We start from the raw sequence: 13,365 nt of genomic DNA on the forward strand, positions 1-13,365 counted from the left end.
AAAATCCCTTATGAATACAGCTATAAAAATAGAAATAAAATGCTAGCAAATTGAACCCAATAGCATATAAAAGCATTATATACCATGACCATGTGAAGCTTATTCCATGAATGCAATATTGTTTGAACACCCAAAAATCAATCAATATAATACATTGTATTAATAGAATGAAGAATAAAACTACATGATCATTTCAACAAATTCAGAAAAAGCATTTTAAAAACTCCAACATCCTTTCATGATTCAAAAAAAAAAAAAAACTCAAAAAACTAGGAATAAAAGAGATTTTATTTTATTAAGAGCAACTGTTAAAAAAAAAAACAAAAAACAAAAAACAAAAAAAACCGCAAACTTCATACTTATTGGTAAAAGACTGAATGCTTTCCTGCTAAGATCAGGAACAACATAAGAATATCTATTCTTGCCACTGCTATTAAACATTGTACTGGAGGTTCTAGCTAGGAAAATTAGGCAAGGGAAGAAAAACATCTAGATTGGAAAATGTTTTAGGTTGAGCTGCCATAACCTATTATTCACAAATTGGATGGTTTAGAACAATAAAAGAGGATTGTATTCTCTTCCAGCTCTGGAGACTTGAGTCAAACATCTAGTTGTTTACAGGGCCACACTCCCCCTGAAAGCTCTCAGGAAGACGCTTCCCTTGCCTTTGACTAGCTTTTGGTGGCTCCCAGTAGTAGTTGGCATGCCTTGGCTTATAGTTGAATCACTTCAGTCTCTGCCTTCATAGTTATGTGGCCTTCTTTTCTATGTGTATTTGTATTCTCTCTTCTCATTCTAAAGACTTTGGTCATTGACTTTAGAACCCACCTTAATCCAGTATGACCTCATATTAACTAATTATATCTGTAAAAACTTAATTTCCATAAAAGGTCATATTCTGAAGTTCTGGGTAAACATGAATTTTAGAAGGACACCAGTCAAGCCATTATAAAAAAGAAGTAAAACTATTTCTACCTGCAGATTTCATCATCATGCTTGAAGAAAATCTTACGGGCTAGGTGCAGTGGCTCACATCTGTGATCTCAATATTTTGGGAGGCTGAGGTAGGAGGACTGCTTGAAACCAAGTGTTTGAGACCAGCCTTGTCAACATAGTGAGGCCCCATTTCTATCCTAATAAAAAAGAAAAAAGAAAATATTAAGGAATCTACTAGAATACTATTTGAGGTGATAAACAAGTTCAGTCAAGTTGTGGGATACAAGATCAATACAGATACAAGATACAAGATCAATATAGAGGTCACGCGACAGGGTGAGACTCCGACTTGTTATAAAAATAGTCATTGTATTTTCTTTTCTCTACAGATTTATCCTAATAAAGGAAAAAAACCTCTGCTTCGCAGGAAAAGTAAAAGAAGATGAGTTTTAACAGACTCCTTTCTGTAAAACTGAATGATGGAAACTCATGCCTGTTCTGGGGTTTGGCACCTCTGCTGCTAGGAAGGTAACCATAACAGCATTGGGGAAGGAGGAGTAGCAGGTGGTTCCTGACCAGAATTAGTCACTACGTGAGTCTGGGAAATTCAGGTGGGCCTCACTTTTCTCTTTGGAGGATACTTCTCACCAAGTTAGGTTACTTTGTGCATTAAGTAAGGGCTTTTCACGTTTTAGTAGAGATATAAACATTTGAGGATCTTGTTAAAAATGCACATTTGGAGGCCCTATCCCTGAAGGTTCTGATTGAGTAGATCTTGGATGAGGCTCTAAAATTCACATTTATAATTTATAATAAGCTCCCAAACGATTTTGATGCTGCTTGTCCAAAACCGTGCTTGGAGTGGCACTCCATCAAGATAGATGGAAGTGTGCATGCGATTGCTCAGAATTCAGAGGTGGGTAAGTTGGTTGCTGTTACTCTCTCTTGTTGTACAGTTGTAGCCATTTTCACAGTATATTAGAGGAAATAAAACCCTATTGACATGATTACCATGCTGTGCCAGAAACTTCACAGCAAACTTTAAAGTTGTGCTGTAATTTTTAGTACCCAAGTCCTCCCTGTTCACCACTAATAAGAGTATCTAGAGAAAGTTCTGTAGCAAAGGAACTTGGGGAAAGAGAGACAGGCTTAGAGCGAGCTGTGTGGTCTGAGGTGGCCATGGTCTCTGAGAGACCAGGTTGGTAAGATGGTGCCATGAAAGAGTTACATGGTACTTGGAAAAATCTTGTCTTTGGCTCCATGCCACGTTTCTGGATCAAATACTCCAAACTTACAAGGGCACATCTCAGTAGTTCTTGGTGAAGAATGTTATAAAAGTTGCAGGATTGTTTCCCAACGCGAGACAAACATCGTGTGTACCACTGAGGACTGCAAAGAAGACTCTCATGCAGTATTGCTTTTGCCATGCCTTGGCTCTTTAACCTGGGGATAGTTTATCTTCATGGACTCAGTTGACTCAACCGTAGTTGGAAGTGAAACAAATATACCCAAAAGGCATTATACTTACTGAGTGAAGTGTAGAGGTGCTAATATAAATGGAAAAATTATGGATGACTTCAAGAGTCCAGGCTGGTGGGCCAGGAGATTAAAAAAATATAAGAAAGATGTGAAGGAGAAAGTGTTGCCTAAGAACCAGCAAAGCAACCAAAAGAAGAATTAATTACGAGGGCTTTTTAAGTGAAAAATCAGGTTTCCTTTTACAATAATTTTTTATTTTAAAAATAATTTATTTTAAAATATTTTAAAAGAAAATTGCTTTTTTTCTTTTAAAAGCTATTTCTTTTAAAATAATGTTTTAAAACTATTCCTATTTTTATTCTTCCTCAAATGTTCTTTGTTTTTCCAAGTTTAGATAGGTAAATTAATAATTTATTGTGTCTAAAGTTATATCTTTATGTGGATAGACAACTATAAGAACTAAATTATTGGATCAAAACCAATTTTATAACCTCTTATAGAGCAAATTAAGTTAGGAATGTAAATCTATAGATTGTGCAAATCTATAGATCATAAACATACTATAAATACATAGAGATTTAAAGACTGTGATGTGCTCATAAGGACTCAAAAGAGTGTATTGTGAGCATCTTTGCCCAATTTAGCAAGCTTGAACTCATCCATAGTGGGAGTATTTACACTATAGAAATTGGCAAATACTGCAAACCAGGACTTCCTCAGAGCTAGTTGCTAAACACTTACTATTGATTTTTACTCAACATTTAGCTTTGCCACCTCTAGCTTTTAGCCCTTAGTAGGGGGGAAAAAAGGTTCTTTTGAATATCTCTGCTAAGAGAATTGATCATCTGTTCCTGAGTCAAACAAATCTTTATCTCTTTATGCTCTTCCAGGTTACTATGAGTAATGTAGAAGAGGCCGTCCAGGTAGCAATTGATGTAGGCTACCACCATATTGACTCAGCTTATTCGTACCTGAATGAAGAAGCCATCGGGCAGGCCATCCAAAAGAAGATTGCCAATGGCACTGTGAAGAGAAAAGATATATTCTATACCACAAAGGTGCTGTGTACCAATGCATCTGTTTCTGCGGAGAGCTCACTCTTAGCTGTAGAGCTCCTTGGCAAATTTCTCTTCATTGGTTTAATCTTCATCTACTCAGACCTTGCGTCATGAGAAGTCTGGTTAGGAATGTGAATTCTGTAATGAGACTTTTATATTTGAATCCAGGCTCTGCCACTTATTAAATGTGTGACCTTCCCTAGTCTATAGCAAGTGTAAAAATAAATGAATATGTGCGACCTTCGACAAACTACTAAAATACTATCCTTCAGTTTCCCAAGTTGTAAAACAGAGACAGTATTATGTCACAGGATTTTCATGAGTGTTACACTTTTAAAAACACATGTAAATCTTGCTGAAAAGTATTTGATAACATTTCAGATGCTCAAAAATGCTGTTATTATTATCATATGTTTTAACTCAGAAATGATTTGACTTTTCCTACTCTACGATAGTCAAGTTTTGACAAAGTGACTTAATCTTTCTTAGCTAAAGTATGAAGTAATGTGATTTAGTCAGAAAGCATAGGCTTTGGAAACAGATGAACTAGGATCAAATTTTAGTTCTTGAATATTCCATTTGACTTGGTGAAATTTCTTAACCAAAAAAGTTTTTTAACCTCTCTGAGCCTTCCTCCTGACATCTCCACCCATTTTGTGGTCAATAAATGTTTACTGTTTATTTCTCTGAAGATTAGGTTAATGTTTGTAAATGTACTTATGTACTTTTTAAACCCTTGAGCCATTTTCTTCTATTAATAATATTCTTCATATTCACTGGCATCATATCCAAAACAAATAAAATAACTTATGTATTTAAGTCAGATAGGGAAAGGAACCCCAAAGCAATTTTTACCCTAGTATTCACTGACCTGACTACTGCTAGAAAAAACAAAAAACAAAAACCATTTAAACGTGAGGGGAAGTAGTTCACAGAGATAGCACTTAGGCCCGTGCAAGTGAATCCCATGCAAGTTGATTTTAAAAAAAAGTTTCTTCCTTCCAGCCCAGCATGTGACATATGACTGCCTTTAGCTGTGCAGTAGCTATGGCACCAGCCTTCTCAGTCCCATCTTTTAATTCTCCTTTCGTACTGAATGTGTGACCCTTCATACAAAACATTGTACGAAACGCTGGTTTCCTTAGTTTTAGTCATTTTGATGATTTCTTCCCCTAGATTACTGCTTCTTAGAACGAGGGAACTGAAGCACCCAAAAAAGATTTCTCCTATGGGCCTAACCTTCTTTGGGAAACCTAACCATTTAATACAGTCAAGCCAGGGCCTACTGAATCACCATCAGTTCAGGCTATTGTCTGGCAGGCATTTTCCCAGTCCACTCTCTAGACGTTGTGATTTATTACGTTTGGAGTAGAACCCAGGAATATGTTTTGTACAAGCAAATCAGATTATTCTTTTACCTTAAAAATTTGAGAATCTCTGCTGAAACCCGTATTTTTTTCCTACATTTATCGTCTTTATTCCATATGAAAATCTGCCATGATAATTAAGAACTTACGCGTTCACTGGGAGTAACTTGTCACTTCTCTAAGATGGTTTGGCTGCTGATGTTTATTTGCCATTTCAATAAGCTCTCTCGAAGACTTTTGAAGAAATAATCTCACACAACTTCTCTTTCAATCATTGCAGGTGTGGGGCACCTTTTCCTGCCCAGAATTGGTCCAAAGAGGCCTTGAAATGTCACTGAAGAAACTTCAGCTGAGCTACGTGGATCTTTACCTTTTTCATTTCCCAGTACCTTTGCAGGTTAGCACAAGTTGTTTTAATTTGGTGATCAACATAAATATTGTAACTGAATGCAAGAGAGGAATCAGTTTGTGAGGATGAGAAGATAAATAATACTTTAAGATTCTCTCTTGCGCTTTTTATTTTTCTGAAACTTTTCCAAAGTCAGTTCACAACTCTAGCCCTAGAGTGACAGGAGTTCACTGGTATCCACGGCTTTGCCGCAGTGTTGTGGATGTACTGCCGACATTTTCAAGTTCTTATCCCCTGGAGTCTCAAACCCATGTCGCCGACAGTGGAGTTCAGTTTAGGAACAGGAAGTTCGGTGAGGACGAGACTCAGCTTTGAATGCTGACAAGTCACTGGCAAGGAGACAGCTCTTCGCAAGGGTCCAGGACCAGGGGGCCTGCTGGGCACCATAACACCCTAGAGTCTGCCTGGGAGGGGATCCAGGTGCCTCAGCTTAGCCTTGACACAGTCAATATTTACTGAATCTGTAACGTTCGAAAGCATTTCTAGGACGCATATTTCCTGCATGTACTTCCCTAGCCATTAGCCTAATTTTACAAATCTGTTCAAGAATAAGGACAGATGGTTCTATCAGTCTCAAGGTTTATGGGCCCCAAGCTTGGCTGAGGCCAGACAGAGCTTTGTGCAAACTCTCTTTCTTTTCGTGTTCCAGCCTGGGGAGGAGATTTTGCCGATGGATGCACAGGGAAAGATCATTTTTGACACAGTGGATCTCTGCAGCACATGGGAGGTGAGTGCAGCTCCAGTGAGCCCAACATCTCTGCACCTTGGGAGAGAGAGGAAAAATGGACAAGGAATTCAGAAAACTGGACCTGGTCTAATTCTGCCCAATGTTCAGACTGGGGAGAGTCCCCGAATGTCTCTCTGCCTCTGTTTTCACATTTCATCCACTTAATCATCCAGCGAGTATGTATTGAGTGCCTAGGGTGTATCAAGTTCTATTCTGCTTACCCAGGCAACATCAGTGAACAGAATCAGGGTGTTGGCCCAGGCATGGGTAGGTGCTGTGGTAGGTGGGGGTAAGAAATAAAGCTGAGTGCTGGAGTTGGTTTGGGGCACAGACTATCAATGAAAAACACAGTGGCAGGGTAGGCCTCTTTGAAAGCAGAGGTGGGTGAATCACGACGTCAGGAGAGCGAGACCATCCTGGCCAACATGGTGAAACCCTGTCTGTACTAAAAACACAAAACTTAGCTGGGTGTGGTGGCACATGCTTATAATCGGGATGCTGAGGCACGAGAATTGCTTGAACCCAGGAGGCGGAGGGTGCAGTGAGCAGAGATGGTGCCACTGCACTCCAGCCTGGTGACAGAGTGACACTTTGTCTCCAAAAAAAAAAAGTGGACATTTGAGCAAAGAATTGCAGTAGATGCAGGAGTTGATTGTGTAGGTGTCTGGGGAAAGAGTGATGCAGGCAGAAAGAAAGACAAGGCAAAGTTTTTCTTTTGTTTTTGTTTCTTTAGATGGAGTCTTGCTCTGTCACCCGGGCTGGAGTGCAATAGTGTGATCTTGGCTCACCACAAGGTCTGTCTCCTGGGTTCATGCGATTCTCCTGCCCTCAGCCTCCTGAGTAGCTGGGGTTACAGGCACGTGTTACCATGCTCAGCTAATTTTTGTATTTTTGGTAGAGACGGGGTTTCACCATGTTGGCCAGGCTGGTCCAGAACCTCTGACCTCAGGTGATCCACCCACCTCAGCCTCCCAAAGCGCTAGGATTACAGGAGTAAACCACCGCACCGGGTCACGGCAATGTTTTTAAGAGGGGAGAGACACTAGCGTGTCCAAGAACAGCAAGCGGACATGTGAGACTGGACATGGTGAGTGAGTGGACAGTGCAGGGAATTAGGTCAGAAAGCAGAAGCTGGTGGTCCTGTAGGTGGAAGGCCTGCCTCTCGGGCCACACCTGCTACACTTCCTGTTCTCTTGGCACTTGTTGGTACTTGTTTTGCCATTGCTCCATCAAACTTTTCTAGGTATTCACTAAAGACCATGCTGGTTCCTTTAACTCTGTCCTGGCCACTCACTCACATTTTTTTTTTTGAGACAGAGTCTCAAAAAAATGTTGAGGGACAATTTATTGGATATCAGGAGTCGCAGCAATGAAGAAAATGGGAATATTCCTTAAAAATAAGGAATACTGAGATTAAAGAACCAAGAAAGGCAGAAATTGCTGCTCGTTATACATAAACAATAAATGAACAAGAACCAAAGACGTCACCATGGTTTTCAGTCTGGGAGACTGAAATTCTCTTTTGGTCTTGTATACAACCTGCCATCTAAGAGCACTGAGTTAATTATTTAATCAATACTGCTATGCCCTCCATGGGCTGTCATCCCAAAGTAAAGCCTGTGGGAGCCTCATGGGTACAGCTGTGGATGACAATCATGGCTTGGCCTGTGTTGCTGGTATTCTAAAAGATGTTTGATACCATGAAATGCAGTGCTGCATGTCCCTGGTAAACTTGGTGGTGGTGGTTCTGTAACCTAATTCTCTTGCTTGGCATTCTGCAGGTGGAATGTCACCCTTACCTCAACCACAGCAAACTCCTGGAGTTCTGCAAGTCCAAGGACATTGTCATGACTGCACATTCTGCCTTGGGGTCTGACTCAGACAAGGAATGGTAATAATCTTCATAAAGTCATTTTGTTTTATTTATTTTTTTTAGATGGGGGTCTCACTCTGTCATCCAGGCTGGAGTGCAGGGGCACAATCACAGCTTGTTGCAGGCTTGACCTTCCAGGCTCAAGTCAGGATCTTCCCTCCTAGACCTCCTGAGTAGCTGGGACTACAGGAGTGCACCACCATGCCTGGCTAATTGTTTATTTTTATTTTTGTAGGGACAGGGTCTCACTGTGTTACCCAGGCTAGTCTTGAATTCCTGGGCTCAAGTGATCCTCCTACCTTGGCCTCCCAAAGTGCTGGGATTAGAGGTGTAAGCCACCTTGCCTGGCCCGTAAAGTTATTTTAACCACAGATACTATACCTTCTGAAGTAATCTCTCAATTATCTGGGGAAATTAAAAATAGATAGCAGGAGTAAATTCACTTGTAAACCTTTTACCTAACCCAGACCTACATTATAAGAGCTGAATAGAACTGCCACCTTCCATTCCTTTGTTCTTCTTCTTTGGATATAACAAAAGAAGCAAAACATATTTAGACAGCCAGAAGGTCATGAGGAAAGTTCTAGAGGATTAGCATCCCTGACCAGAATAAGCAGCTACCAAGTAAAATGGATATTCAGCCTCAGACTTGCAGCATCTCTGCCTCTCCTCTCAGGGTGAAAAAAGGCAACCCAGTTCTCCTGGAGGATCCAATACTCAATGCCATTGCTGAAAAGCACAGGCGAACTCCAGGCCAGGTTGCCTTGCGCTACCAGCTGCAGTGGGGGGTGGTGGTCCTGGCAAAGAACTTCAATGAGAAGAGAATCACAGAAAACTTCCAGGTACAGGGCAGGGTGGCGGCAGCAGGAGATTGACAGAGACACATCATTTCCCCATGGTATCTTTTGCAAAGTTCTCAAGGTATATTTGGGCAGTTTATCTCCTTTTACACTCTATGCATATAAGCACCATATTTAATGGCTTTGTCTCCCAGTGCTGCAACGGAGAGTGTGATGGTTGGAAAGAACACTAAAGAGGTCAGGAGAAGGTCCTAATCCTGGTTTTTCTCCTACAGTATGGTGCTGAGTAAGTCATCCCTTGATTTCTATAGCTGTCAAATGAAGGAATTAGATCATGTGAGGTTTGGGCTTAAAATTCTGTAGGATTTCTTTGCTATAATGACGGCTCCCCAATAAAAGTCTCTGAGGGAAGATTAGCGATGACAATCTCAACTTTATAAATGGACAAATTCCCATGACATGCCACTGAATGAATCCTTGGTCCATGACAACTCACTCATAAAACCTACACGAAGTCCTACATGGATTTGTGTGTTTTGGAGAGGGGAGAAAAGGAACAGCAATTGCCTCAAGGATATTAAAACTGATCTTCTCACATTTCTGACAGGTTTTTGACTTCCAGCTGACACCAGAGGACATGAAAACAATAGACGGCTTGAGCAAGAATACACGCTATTTGGAAATGTCTATGTAAGTAGCTTGTTTCATTGTTGACACTAGGGAGGACGACAGTGGGGGAATTCAACTGATTTCAGTCCACAGAAGGCAGGGTCTGTTGCTTAGGAAAGTTGTTGGAAAGCATTTTTTCTTCAGACTTCAGATCAGAGATTTTTATTTCTCCAAGGCTCAGGGCTCTGCCCAGACAAGAGTGTGAGCAGAATTCAATACAGACTGAAGCTCCCTGTTAAAGACTGGGCTCTCCTGGCTCCAGGCTGCCTCCATGTGTCCCTCATCACTAGGCTTCCCTCCAATCTGCATGCTAATAATTCCATGGTTTCTATCTCTAACCCAGACATTTTTCCTGGTCTCCTGTAGGCCAGATTTTCTTTAAAATTAAAATTCTCTAGAGATAGTTCTATTTATTTCTACAGTTCAGACTTAATATACTTAAAATTAAAGCCTTCAATGTTTTCTCTATATATACTCTTCATGGTAATGCTACAATTAACGTTTTCTTTTAAATTAAAATTCCCTAGAGATAGTTCTATTTATTCCCAAAATTCAAACTTAATACACTTAAAATTAAAGCCTTCAATGTTTTCTCTATATGTATTCTTCATGATAATACTACAAATATCACCATTATGGCACAAATACCACCCCCTACATCTAAATAACCACCTAGTCCTGTTGATTCTATATTTCAACATTTCTCATGTTGATTCTAAATTTCAACATTTCTCATGTTTCCCTAATTTCCATAACAAAGCCCACCCCCTCTGATTCAGGTTTTGAACCCGAATCGACTCTCTTGCAAGGCTGGCCACAGGGGTGGATCTTCAGCTGTGGTTTCTGAACAATGTTCAGAACTTCGCTCTGGTCTGGGGGGGTTCTCAATAGTAAAGAGTAAGCAGGTTTGGAAAGTCAGGAAGAAAAAAGGGAAGAGGCTGAGTATCAAGCAAATGGAGGTGATAATGAAAATCCAATGGTAGGAAAAAAGTTCTTTCCAAAGATAGACTTTTAATGACCCTTCAAACTTTTGGATTCTATGATCCTCAGAAGGCTGTAGAGAAAAATCTGTAAGTTATTTTTTCTTCTGTTCAGTGACATTTAGTACATTTATGTATGTAAACATCTCCAAACACGGGAAGAGCAAGGAATCCAGTAGCTCCTGGACAGACTCCCATCCTCCTCTGCTCACTAGCCCCTTAACTCCCTTGAGGCTATCATGGTCTTTGTTACTATTAGTTCAGTCACTACAGGAGCCTAAAATTCCTGGTTCCTAAATAGCTCCGTGTACACCACCTCAACATTTTTTTCACTGTGCTTTCTGAAACTCCTCCTCAACCATTGGCAAAACCTCCTCCTCAACCATTGGCAAAACCGTTTTATCTCTGTTGTCTTTTCTACATGTTCTTTTCACCTTTTCCCAACAGCTGAAACCCTATTTCTCTTGGTAGCACTGATTCCCATCAGCCCTCTCCAGTTGGGACTCTTATCCGTCCCAAGACCTTAGTAGTGCTAAGCCTGAATATTGAGAAGGAATTCTCTTTCTAAAAGCATTCAGCTCTGGACTTTGTGTCATCAGATGAACCCAGCACTACCCCTGTCCTTTGCAGTCATCAGGGCTGCATTCCCAGGTCTTCTCTCATCCACCAAAGATTTTAGTTCCTAGTTTTCATTCCCTCCAACAGTAGACCTGTCATAATTTCTTTTGATTTCAACACTACAGACATAATCCTTGTAATAGTCTCATCTTTCTGTTTTGTGACTTTCCTCTTCCAATGTGTTTACCCTTCAGTCTAACTCAGCCTGTCAACCTAATAGTCTTATTCTAGACCTTGCCATTACCAGTTACTACAACCATGCCTGGATGTCAGTTTTAATAGTCATCACTATTAAATAGGATAGTCATCACCTCCTGCATGTCCAGCTCCTTCTCTACATGACCGACTTCAATAATCCTTTGATTACCGCATGCCCTATAATTCACTGTTACTTGACCCTCTAATGTGCCCTCTGTCCTTCTTTGCCTGCTTAAATTCTGGGGGTCAATGAATATACTAACATTCTTGAAAATACCCTCAACCCTTGCCATTTCTTCTAATGTTCTTTGCTGGTTTCTCCTCATTAGCTTGACCTCTCAGTTTTGGAGTGACTTAGAGCTCAACCTAGACCTCTTGTCCTTTCTCTATCTACTTTAACATCATTGTTGATTTCATCTAGTCTCATGCTTCAAATATCATGTAAATATAGACTCCCCAAATCATATCCAACTCAGTTAAAGGCTCTGGACCAAGGTTTATATATCTGTCTACTCGCCTCTACTTGGATATCTACTATGCATCTCCAAATTATCATGTCTGTAATTGGGCTCATAATGGTATCTGCAATCCCTTCCCCAATACACACAGACACACACATACACACACACAGATGCACACGCGCGCGCGCGCACACACACACACACACACCCCACGCTCATACCAATGTCTTTCTGATAAAGTAACTGGCTCCTGGTAGTCCTCCCTCTTCTATACTTTAGCCCCAGGCATAGTAGCCACAATGAACAGGTTAAAAAGGGTGTATGCAGGAACTCCTCAATATTTGGGAGCCTACCATTTCATTCAGAATTAAGACCAAATTCCTTACACAGACCTACAAGGGCTAATAGGCACTCCCTCCCTTAACTGTCTGTGTCCGTCCTGCTATTCTCCCCACTCTTGACTCCAATGGAGCACCAGTGACCTCCATGCTGTTCCTGACTGCATTTTTCCACTTTTACACTGCTGATAAAGACATACTCAAGACTAGGCAATTTACAAAAGAAATAGAGGTTTAACAGACTTACAGTTCCAAGTGTCTGGGGAAGCCTCACTATCATGGCAGAAGGCAAGGAGAAACAAGTCATGTCTTACATGGATGGCAGCAGGTAAAAAGAGAGCCTGTGTAGAGAAATTCCTGTTGTTAAAACCATCAGATCTCGTGAGACTGATTCACTATCACAAAACCGGAACAGGAAAAACCCACCTTCATAATTCAATCACCTCCCACTGGGTTCCTCCCATGGCACATGGGAATTGTGGGAGTTATAATTCAAGATGAGATTTGGGCGGGGACACAGCCAAACCATATCACTGACATATACCACGCCTGTCTTAGGGCCTTTCCACTGGCCATTCCCCCTGCCTAGATTGCTCACTCCTTTACATCCTTCAGGTCTTCACTCATATATCACTCGATGATGCCTTCTCTGTCACTTATCTAAAAATGCAACTCATCCTAGAAGAGTCTTTCTCTGTACTCTGCTTTATCTTTGTCCTTGACACATATCCCTAACTTACATATCATGTATTTTACTAGTTTATTGAGTTTATTTTATCTTTACCACATTAGAGTGTTAGACTCCAAGGGCAGGGTTTCTGTTTTGTTTATGTTCTTAAACTACTCTCTCCCTGGGTACCCAATACATATTGGTTGAATAAATAACATAATAAAATGATAAAGAGGGTAAGGGTAACAGAGAGTGGAGATGCAGGCAGGTACCCCTAACAATAAATATCAGTAATATTAATCAACAATAACATTCAATGACTTGGTATTTTCTATGTCAAAAATTATTACTTCATATATAGAAAGAGTTTTTATCCCCCTTGCTAAAATGGAAGTATCCCATTGAAGTGACTTCATCTTCTAACCACTGTATCTATCTCTAGGTATAATATAAAATTTTCTCCCAAGAAAAGTCATAGATAAATCATTTCTGAATGTTTGACATACATTGAACAGTAATAATTTTATCACCTTCCTCATTATCACCTTAAAATATTTATTAGCTTTATATATTAAATCAGACTAAGCATTGTTTTAAAAAACACAGAATTTGTTTCTGCCCTCCTAGAGGTTCAAAATATAAACACAAACAGTTTATCTTCTCAAGCTGTAGAATGACATATTGCAAAAATGGAATGCATTGGTATATTTGTGAATGTGTGCCCATGTGTGGAGGTATATTTATTTTCCACAATGTATTCATTTTTTTTTTTTTTTTTTTTT

At 40.1% G+C, this 13,365-nt stretch overlaps 1 protein-coding gene across 1 annotated transcript in view; it reads left to right on the plus strand.

The window, feature by feature from the left end:
* The first annotated feature begins 1,425 nt into the window (after positions 1 to 1,425).
* LOC105532496 (aldo-keto reductase family 1 member C2-like) overlaps positions 1,426 to 13,365 on the plus strand; it is a 20,042-nt gene continuing 8,102 nt past the window's right edge. Inside the window, exons 1-7 of the mRNA XM_011970677.1 lie at positions 1,426 to 1,464; positions 3,306 to 3,473; positions 5,121 to 5,237; positions 5,899 to 5,976; positions 7,758 to 7,867; positions 8,526 to 8,691; positions 9,257 to 9,339. Of these exons, the coding sequence (XP_011826067.1) occupies positions 1,426 to 1,464; positions 3,306 to 3,473; positions 5,121 to 5,237; positions 5,899 to 5,976; positions 7,758 to 7,867; positions 8,526 to 8,691; positions 9,257 to 9,339 (761 nt within the window). The remainder of the gene's footprint in view (positions 1,465 to 3,305; positions 3,474 to 5,120; positions 5,238 to 5,898; positions 5,977 to 7,757; positions 7,868 to 8,525; positions 8,692 to 9,256; positions 9,340 to 13,365) is intronic.

This window comes from Mandrillus leucophaeus, unplaced genomic scaffold (assembly GCF_000951045.1).
Source record: "Mandrillus leucophaeus isolate KB7577 unplaced genomic scaffold, Mleu.le_1.0 Scaffold961, whole genome shotgun sequence".
Lineage (NCBI taxonomy): Eukaryota > Metazoa > Chordata > Mammalia > Primates > Cercopithecidae > Mandrillus > Mandrillus leucophaeus.